The sequence below is a fragment of the Mustela nivalis genome (assembly GCF_964662115.1).
Source record: "Mustela nivalis genome assembly, chromosome: 13".
Lineage (NCBI taxonomy): Eukaryota > Metazoa > Chordata > Mammalia > Carnivora > Mustelidae > Mustela > Mustela nivalis.
In genome coordinates, this window is record NC_139032.1 from 56,407,416 (window position 1) to 56,432,028 (window position 24,613).

Below are 24,613 nucleotides of genomic sequence, written 5' to 3' on the forward strand. Positions count from 1 at the left end.
ATTGCTAAGGAACTGGTTAAATAAATTACGTAACATCCTTAAAATGGAATAGAGTTGTTAAAAAAAATAAGGAAGCTCGAAAAGGAAATGATTTTCAAGATAGTACGGTTAGGTGAAAAAGCATTTAAACATATGTGTCATGTGTTTAACACACTTCATATAGACTAATTCCCATAAAGATGGCCAGGAAACTGGTGCCTATGGACTTTTTACTTCTTCCCTCTTGGTATGGCTGATTATGGTTTGGTCACCATATTGTGTGCCTTCACATATGTCTGTCATAAAATTAGGTACCAGAGAAATACCATGGACCCAAGTCAATCTCTGCTCTCGTTGTGTTCACAGCGTAGGGTGGGAAGCTGTGTGATACACGCTATGGAAGAAACAGGGTGTATGAGAGAGAAGAAGACACCTGCTTCAGGATGCCAACCACTGGGTCTCGAAGCACCAAGTCTATTGGTGCAAAGGTATTTCATATTTCATTTACTTATTTTCAGTTCCCCCACTAGAATATAAACTCAATGAAAGCTGGAATTTTTAACTTTTTCTTCACCCAATGCCTAGAACACTGCCTGGCATACAATAAGAGCTCAACAAACAACTGTTGGATGGATGGAGGGATGAATGGATGGACGGATGGACGGACAGACAGATGGATGGATAGATGGATGCATAGACCAAGGGTTGGGTTTCAACAAACAACGGCAGATGACAATTTTGGGAAGCTTCAACCAAGGGCTTCCTCAGGGTCACCACCAAGGGTCTCCACTCTGAACCACAGCCCCAGGTTAGCAGGGACAGTAACAGCATCGACACTGCCACCCTTACAGTTAGCAGTCCACAAGCCCTTCCACATGTGGAGTCTCATCCCAGCCAGAATCCTCCCAACAATACCATGAAGAAACTAACGTACAAAAGTGACCCAGCTGGAGCTGGACCTGGCACTGAAATCCTCATTTAGTGCACTCTCCCAATCCCTCTTGGAATCAACAAGATCAGGGCCTTCAACTTTGGGGGAAAGTATATCTCACAAGGGTCTACAGTGGTTACACAACTTCCAAGGTGGGCTCCCCAGTGTCTTCTCTCCAGGCCCCCAAGAAAAGATTTGGAAACTGGTGCTCTAGAAGGCTGCCTGTGTGAGGACAGAGCAAATGGATGGTGCTACAGCTGTGCAGCCTCAGGTGGGTGACTCAGAGAAACCAGCCACTTAAGAAACACAAGTATCAGGAAGTCAGAAAGAGCAGCCAAGAGAATGATGAATGAATTAAGGAAATATTTTATACAAGAGCTCCTTTCTTCAGCCCATGACAAAGCTTTCTAATCATGCATGGTGAAAGGAGAAGGCTGAGCCCAATGGCACACACTGTGTTCTTTAGTTGTACCCACCAGTTAAGAGTCATTTAGAATCCTGCCTTCAGATAATTCTCTGTAAGTCTTGAGGTAAAAAGACGTTCAAAGTCTAGAAACCAGATACGAAAACTATGAAATTGTTGTAATTACTATTATTACAACACACTGCTAAAGTTCACTGGGAGATATGACATATGAGGTACAGGATAAGTGTTTTACATGATTTTAAACATCTCAACAATCTTGTAACAACCTTTATCCCAACCCAGACTTACTACCTTCTTCTCAGACCCTTGAACCTTCTGGCAATGCAGAGAGAGATCTGCACTTGGTACTTTCCGTCTCGTTCCTCTAGCCCCATGAAGACCCTAAGACTTAGCTTTCTATGAATGTTTTCAGCCCCACTAACCACTTTTCCAACAAGTGAAAGGGTATCCCAACAAAGCCTTTTCACACCCAGGTCATAGATTGTGGAGGGTGGCCACCCAATGCTCCCTTTTCTTGGTATATTCTCTAAAACAGGGGCAGGGAGCTCTTGATGGACATGCCCAAGCCACAGGGCCTGGCCTGCTAGCCATGACTATCTGAACTAAGGAGATGTCTGACTGAGACTATACTAAGCATTTTTCCTCTCCCAAGAACTGCCAATTTGGAACCATGAATGGGCACCCCTGGCATCATGCCCCAGACACTGGCAGCCTAGAGGAGAAACCCAAGGAGTAGATCTATCCTTTCCCCACTTGCAGCATAACAGCTTCTTCAACTCAGTAAGGCACTTCAGTGTCTGGTCCACAGTTTAAATTAGTCAGGCAGTTTTCTAAAATAGCCTGAACTGTGTATGACTCCTCTCAACCTAGCCTCACCTCTGTGATTCTGGGAGAGGGAAAAGGCAGGGTACATTCTTACAGGTTTAATTTCCTACCAGAGTCCTTAGGAACATCAGAGCAGCAAAATGGTAGATAAGCAAAGTATGTGTCTTCCCCTTCCTCCCCTGGGATTATAGAAAGTCAACTCTTGGCTTCTCTGGATGAAATGGTGTAACACCTTGGGTAACCTTCTTGATAAGAAAGACAGGCCCTGGAAAGCCTTCCAACCCCCACCACTAATAGGAGGGGTTCATTCTTCAGTGGGGGTGGTGGAAAGACACCCAGCCCTCATTCATGCCTCTTCTCAATGGGCACATGCATCCAATGTGTCTTCTGCTTCCTACCCTCAGGTAAATATTGATCAAGCACCACTACTGTCCAGTCAAGCCAAATACATAGCTGTGGAAACAGACACAGGCTTTTTTTTTTTTTTTTTTTTTTTTCTGACACATGTGTTTTTATCCCAGGAATGCCAGCTTCTTGGCTTCTTAGCTATGTGACTTTGGGCAAACCACAACTCTAGGTCTCCATTTCCTCATCTGGTTATTTGGATGACAACAGGTGGGTTTTATTAGATGAAACAATGCATGAAAAGGCCTTTGCACACTGTCTGGCAACAAATGTCAGCTACTATCATTATTACAGGAGTAAGTCTTCCCATCCATCTTGAACAGATCTTTCAAATTGTCCTCCAGAAATCCAACACAGAAACTTCTCCATCATTTGTGTGTGCCTTTCCCAATCAGCTTCAAGAACATTTCCAAATCCTGCTTCTCTGATTGGGTGGGGCAGGTGGGGAAGGGGAGAGGTAGGGGTTCTAAAAAGGATTAGGGCTCAAGTAAGTTAGCCTGTGGCTCACAAAATGAGAATTTCTATAGCAGGAGAAAGTCCACGACCTTTAGAGGTATGATATGCTTGGGACCCAGTCACACATGAAGAGGAACTGGAGCTCTGAGAGCAGGGGTCCCTCTGAAAAGCCAAGCTTTTTAGTGCAGGTTTCATCTTACTTTGGTAGATAGGAGTTATACATATTCCTATACATACTGCTCTTTCAAGAGCAACTGGCTCCTCAGAACAGAAGGAGAGGATAGGAAGAAAGAAGAAAGGACAAAAATGGTATGACATTCCCAGAGCTGGAAAGAGAAGCTGTCTCACTGATTGAAGCTCACAGAAAAACCTGTAATACTTTTAGGACCAGGCCTGTCCCTAAAGATGGGTACTAACAGTCAGTCAAGCAAAGCTAACAATGCTAGTCAGGAGAGGGCAAGCTCCTCAGGGAGAGGAGAGGAGGAAGAGACTGCCTTCAGACACCTCATGAAATGAACCCAGGGCCCTTCTGGCAGATCTGGATGGCAGGGACAAATGTCCTAAGAAGCATCAGAAGCAACCTGCTCTAAGACTGTTAAAACCTCTCTCTAGAGCCCTCATTTATACTAAGGAGAGAGAAACTGGTATGCCCTTTGAAAACGGAACCCTCATGCACTGCTGGTGGGAATGGGAAATCGTGCAGCCATCTTAGAAAAAAGTCTGACAGCTCCTCAGGTGGATAAACAAAGAGTTACCACATGATCCGGTGACTCCACTCCTAGGTATTTACCTAAGAGAAATGAAAACGTATGTCCACACAAAAACTTGCCCACAACATTCATAACAGCATAATTCAAAGTAGATAACAAGTAGAAACAACCCAAATGTCTGCCAACTAATACACGGATAAATAAAATGTGGTATATCCCTATAATGCAATGTTATTCAGCAATAAAAAAGAATGAATGCTGATACAGGCTATCACATGGCCAAACCTTGAACACATCATGTTAAGCTAAAGAAGCCAGTCACGAAGGACTACATAAAGCATGATTTCATTTACATGAAATGCCCAGAACGGGCAAATCTGTAGAGACAGAAAGTGGATTAGTGGTTGCCTAGGGCCGGGTGGAATGAAGGGATGTAGAAGCTAAGAAATGCCAGGTTTATTTTTGGTGCAATGAAAATATTCTAAAATTGATAATGGAGATGGGTGCACAGCTCCCAAATATACCAAAAACCACTGGATTATGTACTTTAAATAGGCGAATCTCATGGTATATAATTATATTTCAATAAGGGGATTAGCAGAAAGGGAAAAAAAGTTAAGAAAAAAGAAAAAACCCAGCTCCAAAGACAGAGGAGGACCAAGGATCATACTTCTTCTCCCTTTATCTCATATATTCACTCTTGTCATTTATTGGGTGTCTGCTTCAGGCTTAGCTATGGGGCTAAGAAAAGGAGAAGACACAGTCCCAGTTCTGAGTAGTTCCGACTTAAACAGGCAACTGTAATGGGGTGATATGGAGATGAAGACACTGATCAAATCCTAGGGGACTGGAAAGGCATGGGAAGAGTGTTCCTAGAAGAGAAAGCAGCATTTGTAAAGGCTGTGAGGAAAAAAAAGAACTATTCAAGAAGCGAAAAGAAATACAGAATGGGGAAGCCAGAATAAGACATGAGGGTGAATGTGGACCAAATCCCGCCGGGGAGGGGAGGGCTGGGAACTCTGCTAAAGTACTCGGGCTTTGTCTTTAATTTAGGCCATGGGAGCCCTTGAAGATTTTAAATGAAGATTAGGCTTTTACATGTCAAGCAGGACCTTCTGCCTTACCGCACAACTACAGGCAGGGAGATCTGCTCGGAAGCTGCTGCTAGGCAGCTAGAATCACATAAATATGATTCATATGCGCTAGAGAGTAGGCAGTCATGGCGGGCAGGTAGAGAACGCCTTCCTCCAAGGGCTAACACAAGAGCCATTCCCATTTCATGCCTCACCTGCACCCTGGGCATGTGCACTGCACCCACAAGCAAGGCTTTTAGAATGAGTACACAGAGTCTGGTCTAATCCCCAGGCAAATCCTGACTATAGCTAAAGCAAGAGTGGCCTTCTCTTTATTATAAGACACATGATCAACTGCAGAAGACCAAGGTCTCCCACAACCAAGTTCTAACAAACTCTAAAGGATTGGTTAAACCACCCTGCCCTCCCTGGATTTTAGGCCAATGTGCATATACTGGTAGATACTTGCCCCAACCAAGAGAGCTTCGGGTCTGACCATACCTGGCCCCTTCACCAAAAGACACAGCAACAATGAGGTTGGAAACAGTAAGCCAAAGCCAAGACTCAATGAATCAGAATCTCTGTGATGGGAGAGACAATTTTGTTCCCATACACATGCCCTGGCCCATCACAAAGACACACACACACCTTCTCAACACCCATAATAACCCACAGACTCTCAAACCCACATATCTGGAGGCAGGTCTACAGTCAGTGGAAATGTTTGCTGAAACTCCCCTTGCATGCTTTCTGTGCCCAATCAGAAACTAAGAGAAAAGGCCTCGGACGAGTGGGTGGAAGGAAAGCAGAGAAAGCTCTGGCTGGGCTATCCTGTGGTGGGACTGACCCATGGGCCTACATGTGGAACCCGGGTCAGTAGACAGGCTGGCTGGGAGGAGGATCCCTGGAGAATTGCTGGGATTATATAAATGCTGAGCTCGTGGAAGGCTAATATCCACTCACCCATGAGTTCACAGCAGTTGGGCCTCGGCTCTTAACCATAATAATACAGTAGCCTCAAGCTGGGAAAAGGCTCTCAACAAGACCTGGATCTGAGACTTCAGCTCTTCATCCAGGGAGTAAAGGAAATGGGGCCCTTCAGGGCAAGAATAAGCACATTCATGGCCCCCACTGGACTAGAGCACAGGTCAGAAGCCCTAGGTTGCCTTCAGAGAGAACTGAGCAGATAGCACAGTCCAACAGGGATTCTGCGTCTCAAGAGAGCAGAGAATGGAGTTTTTAAACCCCAGCTCCACAGAAGCCATAGTAGGATGTCCTCCTCCTTCCCTGGATCTGAGACCCTGAGATCTTTCTTCAGGAAAACATTTTAGAAAATAAAGGGCTTAAAGGAACTTGACTATTTATATGAAGGACTATAAACCTATTTAAAATGCTTCTGAACCCGTAATTCCGTGTCAGAATATCTAGCCTGGAGAAAAGATTCTAAATGCGGAAGCAAGCAGGCACGGAACCGGAACCGACACCAGGGAGAAAGTGGGAATTATCTAAATGCCTTGTAGCAGAGGAACAGCTAAGTTCCTTATGGTAGAGCCGCATGCTCACCGGCTAGGAGAGTGCAGACAGTGGAGAATATGAGGCTATGAGAGAACATGGGAAGATGCTGATGACACAGAATTGAAGAAAAATGCAGGACACAAAAGGATATACACAAACAGTATGAGCTCAATTGTGGCTTAATTTTAAGGCAAAGCATCTCAGACCTCTGCACAACAGGCTGGCTTCCAGCGACCTCAGCATTTCCGAGCGAGCCCACAGAGACTATGACCTTGCCTGGAGACCCCAGGGCCCGGGCTCGGGTTTGATTTGGGGCATGTGGACATTACCAGGGTGGCAGCAGTGGTGGCGGCGGCGGCAGCAGTCACAGCAGGAGTTAGGCCGGCACTCCTCTCTCTCTTTCTCTTTCTCTCTCTCTCTAGGAGGTGGAGGGCACAGAAGAGGAGGTAGGTGGAGAGTAAGAAGCAGATCACAGAGAGGAGCTCCTCCTTCAGCTTGCTTTGCTACAAACAGGATTAACAAGTAAAAGCAAAAGGGCCCCACTAGAACGCAAAAAAAAAAAAAAGAAGAGACAGGATGGATGCAAGGGAGAGAGGTAAGGAAGAAAAGCAATGTCAAAGCTATGAAGAAAGAATAGGGGTGGCATTCTGACCCCTCTTGTTCCAGGGCAAAGGCAAATTCCAAAGAAGCTGTCACTCCCCATCATGACATCACAGGGGCACAGGGAAAATGACGTTTCCCAGAACAATGTCCAGGGAGGCAATTCACGAGTCTGTAAGTACCTGTAAGTGCTCTGCCACACTCCCCAGGGGAATGGACCAAGCCATAGATGGGGAGAGAGGAAAACACACAGCAAAGGAAATGACCAGTCCCTGGGACAGCACACGAGCTCTGGTGGGACATAGACATTCCCAGTCTTCCCATAATGCTCCTGGGCCCCCAGGATCCAGACGGTCCCAGTGCTCAAGGAAGCGGGTGCTGCAGGATAGGACTGGCCCTACTACTCCCGAGCCCCATTCCTGAACACATCAATCTGGGTGCTGACAGCTTCAGGAGAAAAATGGAAGGCATGGATGGGTGGCAGGGAGGGGATGGTGAAGAGACAAGATCAACACAGAAACCAAACCAGTGGGGGCCATAGGCCTGGGCTGTTGTCCTTCTCCACAATGGGAGGGACCCATGAGTCTGATTCAGTCTAACTCATCTTAGCCTCCTGTAGGAACCAGCTAGTTGGCCCAGTGACAGAGGTAAGTTGCTGAGGTGTGGTTCCTCTCACTCATTACTCTCACTCATAGAGGGTATAACAGGCTGTCTCCAAAGCTGGCCATACTTGGTTCCAGACAAGCAGCCTGGAACTACCTCACAACAGTGCACAGACAAAAAGGAAGAGGTTAAAAAAAATTCCAACGCCTAAGAACCCTCAGGCAGGGCCCCCTCTGCTGCACCCTGAGGCTTTCAGACCAAGATTTACCTGTCAGGCATGACAGCTGGGCAAGCCTCCCACTGGGGCTTGAGGCTGTTACTCCAAAGCTGCTACTCACCTCTCACAACCCACTGGGACTCAAGATGGTGTTGCCAGATGGATATGAAGCTGTTTCCCAGTGAGGGGAATGTCTGTGTTCAGGACTGAACGTGGCAAAGCAAGGCATTCCTTAGGCCTCAGGTCATCGCTGTACAAATCCCAGCTCCGCCACCCAGCCATCATGGGTCCCCGAGCAAGCTTCATGGGTCCCCAAGCAAGCTGCTTACCTTCGTAAGCTTTCTCTCAGCGGAAACAATGAGTACCCCTCTGCCTTACTGGGGGACTGGTAGGGTCAAAATTCAAAGGGAGACCATGAAAGAGGTTCAGTCCAATGGACCATAAAAGTCTACGACCATCAACAACCACAGGGCTAAAGTAAGTTCTCTGCATTTTTCCTGAAAAGCAAGGTTACCCTGAGGCAATGTCCCAGGCAGCCTGCTCTGGGTCAGCAAGGAAGAAGCCTTGGAGGGAGGCCTTGGGAAGGGCTGTGCAAGTTGGTTCCCAAGGCTCATGACCTGCTCTGACTGGGAAAGGAGGTTTCACTTCCAAGAGGAACAGACCTCACCAGAGAGCCAGGAGCAAGGGGTCCTGAGGATGGGTGTTCAGTAAATGGGAAGGAGTCCCAGGGAGCAGCTACTAGCTCCAAACCCTAACTGAGCACTGGACTGTGCGTGGACCTATGGGGTCAGGGAGGCAGAGGGAAATCAGACCCAGTGGTCCTGGGGTCTAGAGGCTGCGGGCCAGGGAGAGCATGCACACACATAGAATCCCTCCTCACCTCTCACCAGAAAGCACTGAGTGGCCAGGGAACAGTGGGGAGGAGAAGCTGGCTCCACTCCAAGGCCTCACAGAGCTAACTAAGGTGGGGGTGGGGGTTAAATAGTGGCTAGAAAGAGGAAGGACAGGCACACAGAGCAGAGGGGGCCGCATAAGCAAAGGCACAAGGAGGGGAACACAGTGAAGACAGGGAGTCCAGAGTCTGTGGTGTCAAGTGTGTCTAAAGGAGGGCTGAGGAGGAAGTAGCTAGAGATAGGTCATGGGGGGACTTAGATGGTCTCAGATGCCAAGCTTGGCACTTTGGACCCTTGGCTGTAGGCAGTAGGGACCCAGGGAAGGGCTTAAAGGGTAACATGGTCAGAACTAGAAAGATCTTAGACAGCTGAGTAAGATCAGAAGCACCAGAGGATACACAGAATTGGACATACCAGTCCTGGCCCCTGACTCAGGACAAAGGGCTGCACGGTTATGACAAACCTACCTGGCCAGCTGGGCCTCCATTCCTCACCTGTTTGGTAATCTTTATGCTGGTTAACTTCACAAACATCCTCTATTTCATATATATGGCTTTTACTACCAGGTGGTAACCTGCCTTTCTGTCACTGTAGGTGGTTTTATAGTTTCCTTTCCTCATTTAAAGGATGAGGAGTTACAGCACCCCTCCTCCATCTGCTATGACATCTTGGCGTCCACCTCTGCACCAAAGCCCCGGGGTCGGACTGCAGGCAGGACCTCGGTGCCACCAAGCAGCACCCTTGGTTTCAAGAGGGCAGACAGACCAGAACCCTAATGGGAGGCTCAAACACTGGGAGGTCAGGGCAGGAGGAGAGGTAGAGACCAGAGGATGGACAGCAATTTCAGCTGGTAAAGGCTTCCTTGCTCCCCTCCACCCCACTTACAGTGAGATGCAAATTGTTATGGTATGTGGAGGGGCCTAAATCAAAAGGGAGTGGTTAACATGGACACCGATAGGGGCCACAGAAGCCCATGGAACCTCACCTCTGTGTGCAGACCTTGAAACACAAACCTACTTGGCAACCCTACTTAGAAGAAGCTGCTGGGTTTGACATGGTCCCTAAGACCCTTGAGATTCTGTTTCCTGTGACTACCCACTATCCTCTGACCCCATGGAGCCCATACAAATGAGAGGGAGAGTCTTGAGGCTGGTACTCAGTAGAGATGAAGCAGGAGGCAGGGAGCGCAGTAAAGAGTTTATCACTAGAGCGCTGGGCAAGGAAACAGGAAGAAAGGAGGGGTAAGAGGGGAGAAGGAACGCAAATCATAGCAATAACAGTTGGTGTTGACTGAGGGTTTTCCCTGTACCAGGTGTTTTACAGGCCCCACGTGCAAATACCAAAACCTCGCCGTCCTGCTGACGAGGAAACAGAGGTCTGAAGAATTTGAGCCTATGGTTACAGCGTGGGGAAGTGGCAGAGCCGGAACCCAGGCAATCCAAGCCTGAAGCTCACCCCCAGCCCTTCTTAGGACCAGATGACCCAATGGACAGAGTGAGTGAGGTGCAGTGAGAGGGCACTAGGTGACAGGGATTGGGCTGAAGCTGCAGCCTTCTCGTCATGTATGTGACCTCCCACTGCTCCTTTCCCCTCTCTGAGCCTTGTTTCCTCAGGGGTACAAGAGATTAGATGTTTTCATACTACCTGGCCTTGGGGGACCAGGAAGATCCCAGCAAAGCCTGAAGGGGAAGGGGGGAGGTGTGGGGTTCAGGATGGGAACACTGTCTCCAGTTCACGTAGAATGGCCGCCACGGTGATCTGCTGTTGCTGGGGGGACTGCATAGCATTTCCATGGGGCAGGAGGTTCTGTTCTCCAAAACCTGTTTGAGAACCTTTGGGATGGATCTCTCAGAGGCCCCTCCTACTTCAAGCATTCTTTCTCTCTCATCTTAAACGGGGCAGGCAGGGTGTCTGAGGCAGGGAGATGACCGGAGGCTTGAACGCCTATTTACAGGAAGGTCAAAGCCAAATGCTACCAATTCCCTTTCTTCCTCTTCTTTATAGAACAGCAAAAGAGAACAGAGGAAATTCCTAATTTGTAGGTGGGGCGTGCTCCCAACGCTGCTTCTTCGGCATCTTTTCAAGGATTAGGTTTCCTCTCACCACTTTATTACATGCACTTTACGGATATCATACAGATGATTTTCTTTACCGGAAAGGCAGAGCAAACTTCAAGTTTCTTCATGATTCAGTTATCTGGAAGTCAGATCATACTTTCCCAAAGAAATCATCAGGGTAGAGTTGGAGCAGAATAAATAAGATTAGCTGGGGGAGAGAGAGAGAAGGAGGAGAAGATTTTCCTAAGGTGGAAAGTTAACCTGTAGAAAAGAAGGAAAAGATGGAGAAGCAAAAAAGACATGGGAGGGGGTGGTGAGATAATGATACCGAAAAGACTAGAAGGGAAAGAAGATGTAAATATGTTTGGAAAGCTAAAAATAAAATATTTCCAACATTAAACTGCAAGTGGGAAGAGACTGGGGGGTGGTGGTCTCAGTTCCTAGGGAAGTAAAGAGGTGGGCGGGGTGGGGGGGATAGGGTTGGGGGAAGGAGGGAGGTATTGGTTTAGGCCTGCTTTCCCCAAAGTGTAATTCAAAGAACATTCATTGCTTGAGACGGTTCTTGGAAAACAGATCTCCAGCCAGCCAAGCTCAGAAAACACTGGGTTGCTGAGTAGCTTTGGAGGCTGTAACATACACCAGCACACTAAAGGTTCTGCAGGAAGGAGGCCTGCTTCCCGGTGTTCCATCTAGCATTTCTCAAATGCACGTGAGTTCCATTGCAGAAAGCGAACCTTGGAAGAAGCCCCGTCTTAACACCGTGGCCAGTGTGAGCCAGCACAGCGGTGCCACCGGCCAAGCTGGCTTGCTTGGTTGTTCTGCCAGCTTGGACTGGGGCAGGCAGGAGCCTCTAGCTGGTATAACATTTTCAGAAACCTGTTGTGTAAAACCTGGGAAACATCTATACAAATTCTGTCACAGGAATTTAGAAACATGGCTAAATTTCACTGGTCCAATATTTGTTTTGACTTTATAATTAAATGGGGAAGTCTCCCATTCTCCTAAAATACAACCTATCTCTACCTTAGCATCCTTCCCTCCAGTCCTCCTCGACTGGAAGCATCACCACGATTTCTGTTACCCTCCTTACTCAAATATATATTTTAATCTAATTTATATGCTATCTAGCCCACAGTTGTCTATCTTATGTGCAGGCAGACTGGGTGAGGCCATCAGATGCTTTGTGTAGTAAGCCCTGAAAACACTGTTGTCTATAGTTTGTCACTCATCTCCTGGTATAGTAACTGTCGAAGAGAGGAAGGCAATGCAGCTGGCATGGATTATTTTTGGTGATCCCTACTGGCTCCTGGCAATGAGGGTTTCCTCTTCTAGGCACTCACTGCCATTGCTTTAATAATGTTTCTGAATCCTGCCACGATCAACATGTGTTCATTGGCATCAGATAAATGTTCCTTGATGACAGGGGTTTTCTTGAACAAATACTGGTTGGATTGAAGTGGCTTGGATTTTATAGGGCATTTACCTATTCTCTCTCACATTCTCAAGTATTCTTCTAAGATGATCAATAACTGTCTGGCTGTCTTGCCTGCAGATTTTCTGAGGGCCTTGGTCTATGGCCCATTTAGTCAGGGGACTTAAAGAGCCTTGAGCGGTTTTCCTGCCACCTACTCCCCCACTTTGAACTTCAGTTCCCTTTCAGCAGGGCTGTTCTGCTCTTCCGTACCTGACAGACTCAGCTCCTACACCTGGCCCTATCATCTCTGCTGCTTTCCTATCCCTGTGGTCAACTGTATCTCTGGGAATATGCATAACTTCTTTCTGCATTAAAGCCCCTATTCACTGGCTCCTGCTGAGATGCCCAGGTGTCCCTCCAGGCCTTAGAATGTAGTCCAATACCCTGGTTCTTCCAGGTCACTTACTGCTCTTGCCTTCCTCTGAGTTTCCAAAGCTTTTGGTAGCCACCATCCAATCACATACTGTTTGGGGCTGTTAACAAATTATTCCCTAGAAGGGTCCCACTTGCCACTGTGGGGAAGGAAGCTTCTAGACAGATAGAACTGGGTGGGGCCTTACTTCTCTAGAATCTCTCTGCAGCACAATGTCATGGCAGTGCTGAGAAATGGTCGATGGACACACTATTTCCAACTTCCCTCTCGTCCCAGGAAGGCAAACAAAAGCCCTCTACTTTGACGGAAGCTGTCAACTACCAACACTTTTACTACCTCAAGCAGCTCCAGGATTTATCTTGAAATGGACAGTGAGTCTTTCAGAATGGGTATACTGTCCTCTTCAGATGAATTTGAATGAACTTTAGTATACAGACAGGGTAAATGTGTTATTCCACCTAGTAAGTTATAAAATCATGAATTTAGGTATTTATAATAAACTCAAAACACCAAAGTTACACTTCTAGAAAAATAATAGTGCTTCTCAAACAAACTGGAAATCAGCAAAGTTATTTTTTAAAAACTACATTCTAGATCAATCTGATGCTCCAGGTCATGCTGATAAAGGCTAACATGTCTTCCACATTAGTTTCCTAAGCATAGCTAAGCTCAACACACACAAATCAGACATGCAGTGAGCAGCTCTCTTTTCTCAGACCCAGCCCAGTGCACATGATGCTCAGTGGCCTAAAAATTCGATTTCCCCAGCCATTTTGCTGGGGGCTGGCATTCAGGCCTGATCTAAGGGTGCTATCTCCAGCAGGTGTCCCAGAAGATACGTTAGACTGGATAATTTCGAAGCTGCCTAAAACTCTGACATTTAAATGAGTGCTTTTATCTTTTTTTTTTTTTTTTTTTTTTTAAGGAAAATACACAACTACCCAAGGATGGGAAATAATTAATGCTCTACTTTGGGAGAATGAGGATTGTTGTGTTTCTCTCAATTTTGCTGGAAGTGCACTTGCAGCAAAAAGAAAACAAAATACCCCAGCAAGCAAATACCTTTGCTCAAAGAGCAGACAGTGATAAGCAAGTTGTATGGTATCTGGTTTATCTGTATTGCCTAAGGACGGTGAGGCTGGCCGGGTTATAAAATGTCACATGTATAGTATTGGATTCTTTTTCTCACCCCTCATTACTCACATACTCCCTCCCTCACTCCGTCTTCCCAGACCTCACCTGGTTGATAACATAGATGCCGTAGTCTAACTGCTGACGCTGTAGGATTGGGTGCAAGTAATACAGCCAGTACTTGAGGTGTTCCTGCCGGTTACGGAACGGAATAACGATGGCCACCTTGTGGGGAGAGATGCAGTTCTTGGGGGTAAAGCGGCCGCCCACCTTCACCTCTGGGTTCTGTTTCTCCACAAGCTTCAGGTCCACAGGCATGTTAAACTCGATCACCATGGGGCCGACTACAGAGGTGGAAGGAAGGAGAAGTTAGCAGGCTACAGTGTTCCCCCAGGCCACAGCCTCAGGAGACATCTCCTCCTGGGAGGCAGTGTGGCTACGAAAAAGGCACTTATGTCCAGCACTAGGACGACCAACCATCCCAGGAAACCCCTTAGGCCCAGGCAAAGCTGGACAGCTGGTCACACTATGAAGCACACATCTGCCCAGGACCCACTCCCCTGAGATTCTAGGTTTCTCAGCTATAACTGGAAAGGGAGTGGCTGCTGCTCAGACTTCCTGAAAGGTTGTTTTAAGGATCAAAAAATGGATGAGAAAGCACTTTCTCAGAAATCCTGAGGTGGAGACCTAACTTTGCCATCTCCCAGCTGTGTGACCTTGCACAAATGATGTCCATCAACTCTCTGAACCTAGTCTATTTGGGAAAAGGGGTGTGTGTGTGTCTGTGTATGCAAGTCAGGGAGGATGGTGTTGTGGAAATCAGCCTCAAATCGGAAAGTAGCAAGGAGTAGTATGAGGAACCCATGTCTCAGGAAGACACCTGATGCACGTATTTAAAAGAACTCCAGGGACGCCTGGGTGGCTCAGTTGGTTAAGCAGCTGCCTTCGGCTCAGGTCATGATCCCAGCGTCCTGGGATCGAGTCCCACATCAGGCTCCTTGTTCAGCAGGGAGCCTGCTTCTCCCTCTGCCTCTGCCTGCCATTCTGTCTGCCTGTGCTCACTCTCTCCCCCTCTCTCTCTGATAAATAAATAAAATCTTTAAAAAAAAATAAAAAAAAATAAAAGAACTCCAGGGGTAGGGACTGGAGGAACTGAGACCCAGAGCAGACTTCAGGATGATGAGAAACAGCTGAAAAGACCACCACAGAAAAATGCTTAGTAGTAAGTATCGGTGGTAGAATAACAAAGGAGATGAGGAAGGGAGAGAAAGCTGGAGAGGACCACCAAGTTTCTATCCTGGAAGAATATGGTTCCAGATGAGAGAAGTAAATTAGTAAGAGAACTCTTGACTTAGAAGAAAAATTGATGATGTGGATGGTGGATTCTGAGGTAGTGATAGGGTAGTAGTAGTGGGAGAGGCTAAGGTCAATATCCAGATACAGACATGGAAATCCTTTTTTCCTAAGGTGGAGCTAGGAGAGGACTTCACTCCTCATCTGGGGACTGACCCGCATGTGGCATGCACAGTGGAGGGCAGGAAAAAGATGACAGGCCCAGGAATACACAGGAAACTGGGGACAGAGTCAATACTCAAACCCAGGGCACCTGGGTGATTAGGCATCTGCCTTTGGCTCAGGTTATGATCCTGGGGCGCTGGGGTTGAGCTGTGAGTTAGGCTCCTTGCTCAGCAGGGAGACTGTTTCCTCTCCCTCTGCCTCTGTCGCTCCCCCCGACATTCGTGTTCTCTCTCTCAAATATATAAATAAAATCTAAAAATATAAAAAACAAAAAACAAAAAAACTCAAACCCAGAGCCCCAGTATTCCCTGTAGGCCAGACTTTCTCCAACCAGGTTCCAGGAAAGAGTAATTCCAGTAAGATGCTCAATGGAAGAACATGTCACCTGGTCAAATAAGCATACTCAATCTTAAGGCACACCAAAGGCTCTGAAAAGTTGTGCAGTCAAGAAACCCCCTTCACTTTATATAATCCACCATTTCCCAAACTTATTTGGCCATAGTACCACTCGACCGGGGAACACATTTTGAGAACTGTTACTCTAGTGTAACGAGATTGACCTGTGAAGCCAACTCACCATGAGAACAAAGACAACTACAGAATAGAGGTGGGAGTGCTGACCACACACTGGGAGCAAGCATGCCTGAAACATGCTGGTGAGACCCACCCGAGGCCCACCACACTTCACTCCTTTGCCTTATTTGTTCATCAGTAACATGTGACGCTCCAAGCACCCTTGTGCCCAGAAACCACTCATCCTCTTGAAATGAGCCCCAGAAAAGGAAGTTGTGATTCTTGCTCCTCTTGCTTGTCAGCAGGTGCAGACTCCCCATTTCCTTCTCCTCAGCATCCCCTGGTACTTCTGACACCCTCCCTCCCTCCAATGCTGACTCAGTTCCACCTTCACTAGACCCATTCCCACCCATTTATTTTCTTCTGAGATGCAGATCTGATCATATCACTTTCCTGCTTACAAAAACAAAACAAAACAAAACAAACAAACAAACAAAAGACTCTGACAGCTCAGGGGCCCTGAAGTCTTTGACAAGGAAGGCTAAAACCTCTCGGTTTGGCAACAAGGCCCTTCAGTCAGCTCTACTTCCATCCCCCTTCCAATAAACCATGCCTACATCCATACTTGTCTCCTTGCCAGAAATGCCCTTCCTTCTTTCTTCTAACAACAGACTTTTGCATTTCAAGACAGACCGGAATCTTGAAATTAATAATAAGCCCCAGTCTGCCTTCATCCTTTTGCTCCCTTCATTACCAGAGCTCAGAAAGCAGACGCCCTGGCGCAGGGGCACAGAGGCCTCATATATCAGTCCCTCACACAACTGACCCAGTTCCAACTCCTCAGGATGCCCTCGAGTGAGTAGGTACTATGCTCCAGGACTAAGTAAGAGGTCACCTGAACCAGTTTTTTCTCAAACCCATCCATCAGAATCATGTGAGGCAATTCGTAAAAAATATGGAATCTCAGGATGCTCCACTGGGGAATGACTTGGCCAATTTGCAGAAAGAGGTAAATCACAAGGAGCCCAGGTGACTGGACAATGGGGAGCTGAACCTCTCATCTTCATGAGCTTTGGGGCTTTCATGGAGGTAGCCCTTCCCCATAAGGTCCATTAGGCCTGGGCTGCTTGACCCCAGCAAAGCTTCTGGGAGGCTCTGCAGCCCAGTGTACTTGTGAAAAACATGAAAAGATAATCATCATCTTCTCACTTCAGAGGGCCCCACAACATCTGCAACCCCCCCGCCAACTCCCTGTACCCCACCCTACCTCTAGTTCTGAAGATGCTGCTAAACATAACTTCATTTTCGGGAACCCAAGAGGCATCTGGACTCTCACCCTACTGACTTGCTCATACCTTCTGAAACCAACCCAGAAGACAGGAATTCACAATTGGTCTGCCCAGCCTCCTGAGAGCAGACACCTGTGGACTGGAAAGCATCTTAGTTTTGCCTGTTGGGGGGTTCTAAAATGGTAGTCCTGAGGTAGAGTTTCCTGGGTAGAAGAAAGGCTGCCTGGGCCCTGGTTGAACTCCACTAGTGACTTGCTGGATGGTCTTTGGACAAGTGCCGCCCACTCTCAGGATACTGGTTTCCCATCTGGAGATTGCAGGGACGGGAATCCAACCAGCACCAAATGAACTCTTACTCAACACCCCACCCCATCATCACCTATAGCCAAACCTGCCTCTTCTCCAGAGTTTCCTTGGCAACTGACACCATTGTTCATCAATTCTGGTAGCTGACAACCTAGGTGGTCCATCTTCTACTCTCCCACCCCTTCCTGCCCAGTACTTCCTGGGCACCTGTGTGAGACTGTGTGCCCAGTGGGGAAGGGGAGTGATGGACAGCAATTCCTGACCTCAAGGAGCTCCCTGATGAAGATGTGGCAGAACCTAAGGGAAAACTACTCTAATTTAAAGCTGTCTAAGGGAATCACTCCTCTAAAGGCTTCCTGCGGGGCTTTATTACTGAACAGCCTCTTTTCAGATTCCTGGTCCTCTCTGGGCCCTTCTCACAACCCCCATCATGTCTGCGGCACACCAAGAGCACTGCAATCCCCGGTCCTGCTCTCCATGGCAATCCGTGCCCCACCTGCTTTCTCTGATGCATCCACAGCCCCGAGAGCCCTGGGGCTCATGCCTGAGCTGGGTCAGCCCTCAGCAGCCAGCAGGGGCAGCAGACCTGGAGCCAAATGCTTCCTGGGTCCAGTGCCAGTCAGGAGGCCTCCCCGAGGGCCCTGCACCCCCCTGCCATGCTGCAGAGGCCGCCCTCCATGGCCTCCTTGGCTCTGTCCCAACAAGAAAATCCAGAGAGCTCAGGCTCCAGGAGGGCAGTGGCCAGCTCTGCCCAGAACCACAGCAAACTGCTATCAGATCTCAGAGTCACTGCCAGGGGCCTCTGAGAGAAGCAAAGGGAGGAGGCTGAGTGCTGAGGGCTTCATGACAGTCCTCACACTGAGCCAAGGCTCCCTTGCTGTGTGGCGCATGGTGTGTGCTACCATGGGCCCTAGGCCCCGCTGGGCTGGCTTGTGTGTTTTCTTGGCTCTGGGAGCTGGAAGCAGGGTTACATAAGCAGCTGAGCAGATGTGAGCCTGTCCCCGGCTCCCCCAGCTAAAGCCCTGCCACGTGGGCCTCTCGGCTGGGAGTCCAGGTCACGGCCTTGCGTGTAAGGCGCTCAATCACTTCAATGTGTGAGCTCGACTCAGACAAATTCCACTGTTCCCTTGCCCGGCACAGCAAACCCAAACACACACATGCCCCTCCATCAAAGACCGGCTCGTCTAGAGGCAGGCCAACAAGGACTCCCCGTCTCACTTTCATGCTGGCTGAGCCACTAGTTCATTCTTCTGTCCTCAGCAAAACAGGCTGGAACATCTAGTAACCACTTCCCAGCTGACTGGCCAGTGGCTCAGGATATGATCTCTGGCTTGATGCTGGGTCGTGACAATGTTTCACCAGCCTGCCACGAATCGGTAAAAGTAAAGACAATGCACACTGTTCTTCATTAAGCTAAGTGGAACCAATGTATCAGAATGCCCTTTCTTCCAAAGTCAAGTGCTTCTCACTCTAAATGTTAAAATGTCCTTTTGTGAAATGATCATAGTGGATTTTGAGACTCAATTGACTTAATTTTAATTTGTAAAAAATCCATACTTAATAGCCAAGGACCTGGCCCTAAAGTTTCTTTGGAAAATTTCCTGGGTGATGAAACTGAAACACATGGGAACTGTGAGACTATAGGCAGTACCCAGAACTCTGTGGTCTTCAAGTTGGGGTGCCAGCATGTCTTCCTTGGCCAGGCCTCAGCCCCAACAGTGTGACATAGTGCCTCTTCAAGTTCTCTCCCCCTCAACCCCACAGCTCATGTGGGTAGGCCATTTTTCTCTGTACCAATCTTCTTTGAAGGCCAGAGAGGCACTAGATGACAGGTCCTACCAAATCCTCCAGCTTGAGGTGACAGCTGTCTGCAGTGGGCCCGTGAACTCAAGGTACCCCTTGTGACCCCTCAGACTAGAACTGAGAAGCACCATCTACTGCCCAGAGCCAGGCTGCTAGGTGCCAGGGAGGCAGCAGCAGAGCTGGGTTAAGAAAAGTTCTTTGCTCTTGGAGGGGAGGGACACCAGCAAACAAGAGTGAGGATAACAGTGTTGAGAACAGCCAAAATGGCACAAAGGAAGGGGTGTCCTCTCTGGTGCCAGAATAGAGAGTCAAGGAAACCTTTGCACAGAAGCAGCTCCTCTCAGAGAGGACCCATCAGGCAAGAGTTGTGGCCACTTGGCTGCCATGGACACAGAGTATACCAACAAATCTTACCTGTGTGGACAGCACACAACTATGATACAAGCAACTAAGAGGCTTTCGATACACTTCCAAGGAAACCTGATGTAAGAGCAGGGGACAGAGAGCCACCAGAAGGGACTTCTCAAATCTCATGTTAACCATTACTTACCAAATTTTAAAATCTAGCTCACCAAGGCTTTGAAAGTATTGGAAATGATTTATTTCTTAAACCAGATGTTCGTGGTATTTTTCTTTATACCTTTGCGTCTATCTTTAAAATTAAACAATAACTATTTTAAAATATAAACCAAGAAAGGAAGTATAGCTCCCTCTTTCGACCCATTCCCAATAAGCAAGGGTCTTTCAAAATAAAGATTTCAAAGCATACAATTCAGTGACCAGAAAAGAGGAATAATGTAGGGTTAATGCTAACTCAATATGTTTCAAGCATACTGTATGCTCAACACAATTTCAACACCCACTGTTCTTTCTGCCAACTTACCATCTAAGCCACTATTAGACCCCAGAGACGGAAACACTTTTTCAACAGGAAGCAGAGCACATTTGTGGTCTCAGAACCCTGCATTTGGGGGCACAGAAAAAAAACAAAGTATTTGCTCAAAAAATAAAAGAGCCTGCCAGAGGAGGTCTGCAGAGCATAGCCCAGGTGGCCAAGAGGAAGCTGGACTGATCGAGAACAGGGGCATTCGTTACTTCTCTATGCTTAGAAGTGGCCCTGCCATGTGCTTGAACCACCACACTTGGTAGGTCTTCCAAAATATCACCTGAAAGTGACTTGGCTACCAGTGAATCATCCACGTCAGTGAAACTGCCCTTTCTTGCACTCTGCTCTCTCCCCCATTAAATCTTCAAACAAAGGCCAAGTACTCTTTTTAATTTTATTTTTAAATTTACTTGTTTTAGTAATCTCTTCACCCAGCATGGGGCTCACGACCCTGAGATCAGGAGTCGCATGCTCTTCTTCTTCTTTTTTTTTTTTTTAAGATTTTATTTATTTATTTGTCAGAGAGAGAGGAGCGAGAGCAAGCACAGGCAGACAGAGTGGCAAGCTGACTGAGCCTGCCAGGTGCCCCAAGGCCAAGTCCTCTTATTTGCTACTGCACTGGCTTTTCAAAATGCTGGTGAGGTTTCCTTCTACTGCAGGGGTTCAGATGTGGAGTGCAAGAACCATCATTTAAGAAAGCACATGAAGGGGCGCCTGGGTGGCTCAGTGGGTTAAGCCAATGCCTTCGGCTCAGGTCATGATCTCAGAGTCCTGGGATCGAGTCCCGCATCGGGCTCTCTGCTCAGCAGAGAGCCTGCTTCCCTCTCTCTCTCTCTGCCTGCCTCTCCATCTACTTGTGATTTCTCTCTGTCAAATAAATAAATAAAATCTTTAAAAAAAAAAAAAAAGAAAAAAAAAGAAAGCACATGAAACTGCAGATTCCTGGCTTTTACTCCCCAGAGCGCCCCATTTGGTAATTCTGGGACTGAGGTGCAGGACTCTGCATTTTAACAGCATTTTAGATAACTTTCACATGTGTCCCTGGACTATACTTTGAGAATGGTGGTTTACAGGTTCACTCACTAACCTCCACCTCCTTCCCACCCCCATGAAGGTCTTTAAGAGGGGGCACCCCGGTGGCTCAGCCAGTTAGGTGTCTGAGGCTTAATTTCAGCTCAGGTCATCTCATGGTTGTAAGATTACCCAGCATTGGGCTCTGTGTTCAGTGTGGAGTCTGCTTGAGGATTCTTTCTCTCCCCCTTTCTCCCTCCCCACTATTCACGTGCGTGTGTGTGCATGCCTGAACATGCACTCTATCTCTCTCCCACTCGCTCTCTAAAAAGATTTTTTTAAATAAAAAAAATTAAAATTGAAAAAAAAAAGAGTGTGTACCAAGAAAAACAATCTATACTCAGGAACTACTGTTCATTTCTGCTCTCTGACAATACTTAGAATGTACTTCACTTTTGGCTTTTGCAAAGGGACAGATGTAATAACTATGTTGGGCCACAAGGTGTGAATATCTACATTTTAACTCTTCCCCAGTCTTTAACTTTCTAAGTCACATTTTCTCTTTTGCTGATTATATTTATATTTGTCCTTTTTACACGACCTATCCTTAAAAGCTACATCAAAAACCTTTGTGAGAGAGGTAAGGTAACAATCCTTCAAAGTTCAAACCAAATATCCCCTCTTCAAAGCTTTCCCTAAGCCCCTGGCATGAACTGGTCCCCGCTCTGCATGCCAGAGGGAACTCCATGTAAAGTTTACAAACTTTATAAATCAACACAACAGACTTTACAAGCCTACACGAGAGCTCTTTGAGGTGAGGGGCCAGTGTATCTACCTACTCCCTCTATTAGACCCTCCTCTCTTTGGGGGGAGGCTGGGACAAGTGTTGTGTCCCACTCTTTTCTGTCCTTGGGACAGTTTCTGGTAGAGTAGGGTCCACAAATGTATCTTGACCCACACAGCACTTGTTCAACTACAGGTTAAGAACCAGAACTAACAGGGCAGGGAACCATCTGGTGCTTGATGTTTGAGAATCTAGATTGTTGTCCTAATTATACATCTATTACCAAGGCAGCCAAGCCCAAAAACACTCTCTTTCCTAGGCTCTAAATATGCCCCCCCTTTTTTAAAGATATTATTTAATTATCAGAGAGAGAGGGCACAAGCAGGGGGAGCAGAGTCAGAGGGAGAAGCAGGCTCCCCACTGAGCAGGGAGCTGGATGTGGACTCGATCCCAGGCCCCTGGGACCATGACCTGAGCCAAAAGCAGAGGCTTAACTGAGCCATCCAGGCGCCCCTAAATATGCCTTTTTGTGTTCAGGTATAGCAACTGATTTGTGATCTAGAGACACAGCCCCCACCCTCAACTTCAAAATGAGCTTCCTCTGGGTTCTAGGCCTATAATTTGAGACTTTGTGGCAGTCAACAGCCTAACCTAATGAAAACACTGCATTTTCTCATCTAAACCTCACATAGCCACATGAAACAGGCTCTTCACCAAATACCATTTGTTCCTTGAGAGAATAACTCTAAAATTCAGTCTGATGTGGATCATGAAATCACCAGAAAAGCCTTGAGTGGTCACTCAGTCCAGGATTCTGTCACTGAGAGTACCAAGGCCGAAAGCTAAGGTAACAAAGCCAAAGTCAGATTCCACCACCTTGAAGGGTCCGGATCTACCTCAAACCAGAACCCTGAAGAGTTCTGGCAGATCAAGGCTGGAGGCATCTTAAGAATTATGTTTCATGAAATCTTGCCATTTGCAACAATGTGGATGGAACTAGAGGGTATCATGCTTAGTGAAATAAGTCAATCGGAGAAAGACAACTATCATATGATCTCTCTGCTATGAAGAAGTGGAGATGCAACATGGGGGGTTTGGGGGGTAGGAAAAGAATAAATGAAAAAAGATGGGAGCGGGAGGAAGACAAACCATAAGTGACTCTTAATCTCACAAAACAAACTGAGGGTTGCTGGGTGGAGGGGTGTTGGGAAAGGGGGGGTGGGGTGGTGGACATTGTGGAGGGTATGTGCTATGGTGAGTGCTATGAAATGTGTAAACCTGGCGATTCACAGACCTGTACCCCTGGGGATAAAAATACATTATATATTTATAAAAAAATTTAAAATTTAAAATTAAAAAAAAAAATTATGTCTCAGGGGTGCCTGCTTGGCTCAGATGATACAGCACATGACTCCTGATCTCAGAGTTGTGAGTTCAAGCCCCACATAAAGCTTTAAAAAGTAAAATAAAACAGGGCGCCTAGGTGGCTCCAACAGTTAAGTGTCTGCCTTTGGCTCAGGTTATGATCCCAGTGTCCTGGGATAAAATCCCACATCGGGTTCCCTGCTCAGCAGGGAGTCTGCTTCTCCCTCTCTCCCTCAGCCACTCCCGCTGCTTTTGCTCCTTCCCTCTTTCCCTCTGTCAAATAAATAAATAGGTCTTTTCTAAAAAATAAAACAAAAGAGAAGAAAAACAAATAAAAAGGTAGAAAAAAAACATTTTAAAGGATTATATTTCAGCCCCAGGGCTGTGTATGAGGGAAAATGAAGGACAGAGGAATTGAGGCTTTCTCAGGACACTCCTGGATGGGCAAAAAAAAAAGCCATCCTTAAGAGAATGTCAAAAATTCCAGGTAAAGGCCCTAGTTAAAAAGGTAAATGTCGGGGTGCCTGGTGGCTCCGGTGAGTTAAAGCCTCTGCCTTTGGCTTGGGTCATGATCTCAGGGTCCTGGGATCGAGCCCCATATCGGGCTCTCTGTTTGGCAGGGACCCTGCTTCCTCCTCTCTCTCTCTGCCTGCCTCTTTGCCTACTTGTGATCTCTGTCTGTCAAATAAATATATAAAATATATATTTAAAAACAAAAAAAGGTAAATGTCCATAAAAGGCGAAGCTGTGGAGACAAAAGCGGCTGCCTGGAGCCAGGGTTTAGAAAGAACATTAAGGGCATCTGGGTGGTTCGGTCATTAAGAGTCTGCCTTTGGCTCAGGTTATGATCCTAGGGTTCTGGAATCAAGACCCACATCGGGCTCCCTGCTTAGTAGGAATCCTGCTTCTCCCTCTCCCCCTGCTCTGTTCCCTCTCTTGCTGTCTCTCTCTCTCTCTCTGTCAAATAAATAAAATCTTAAAAATAAAAAATAAATAAAAAGGTAAATGTCCACAAAAGGCTAAGCTGTAGAGACAAAAGTGGTTGCCTGGAGCCAGGGTTTAGAAAGGAGATTAAGGTGGCTCAGGTAGGTTGACTGGATCAGGCCATGATCTCAGGGTCCTGGGATCAAGTCCCACCTCTGGTTCCCTGCTCAGCAAAGAGACTGCTTTTCCCCCTCCCTCTGCCTGCCGCTCCCCCTGCTTGTGCTCTCTCTCTAACTGACAAATACAATCTTAAAAAAAAAAGTCATACTTATCTTCTCCTCATTAACTTGTTAGGGTTCTGCTGTTCATGGATGTATCTACACGGTGGACAGCAAGTCACAGCACACACGTCCCTCTGCTCTCTCTCTGCTGTGCCCACCGACACTGTCTCAGAACCCTTCTTAATCTTGGGTTCCAGGGAACCACCGATTCAAGGTGACATAAAAGTGAATCTTACTGGACTTGATTGATCTAAACCCTTCTCA

At 47.0% G+C, this 24,613-nt stretch overlaps 1 protein-coding gene across 1 annotated transcript in view; it reads right to left on the reverse strand.

Moving 5' to 3' along the window:
• The window catches only part of B4GALT1 (beta-1,4-galactosyltransferase 1), a 53,805-nt gene that overhangs the window by 8,796 nt on the left and 20,396 nt on the right, over positions 1-24,613 (reverse strand). The window contains exon 2 of the mRNA XM_082694619.1: positions 13,778-14,013. Within this exon, the coding sequence (XP_082550745.1) occupies positions 13,778-14,013 (236 nt within the window). The remainder of the gene's footprint in view (positions 1-13,777; positions 14,014-24,613) is intronic.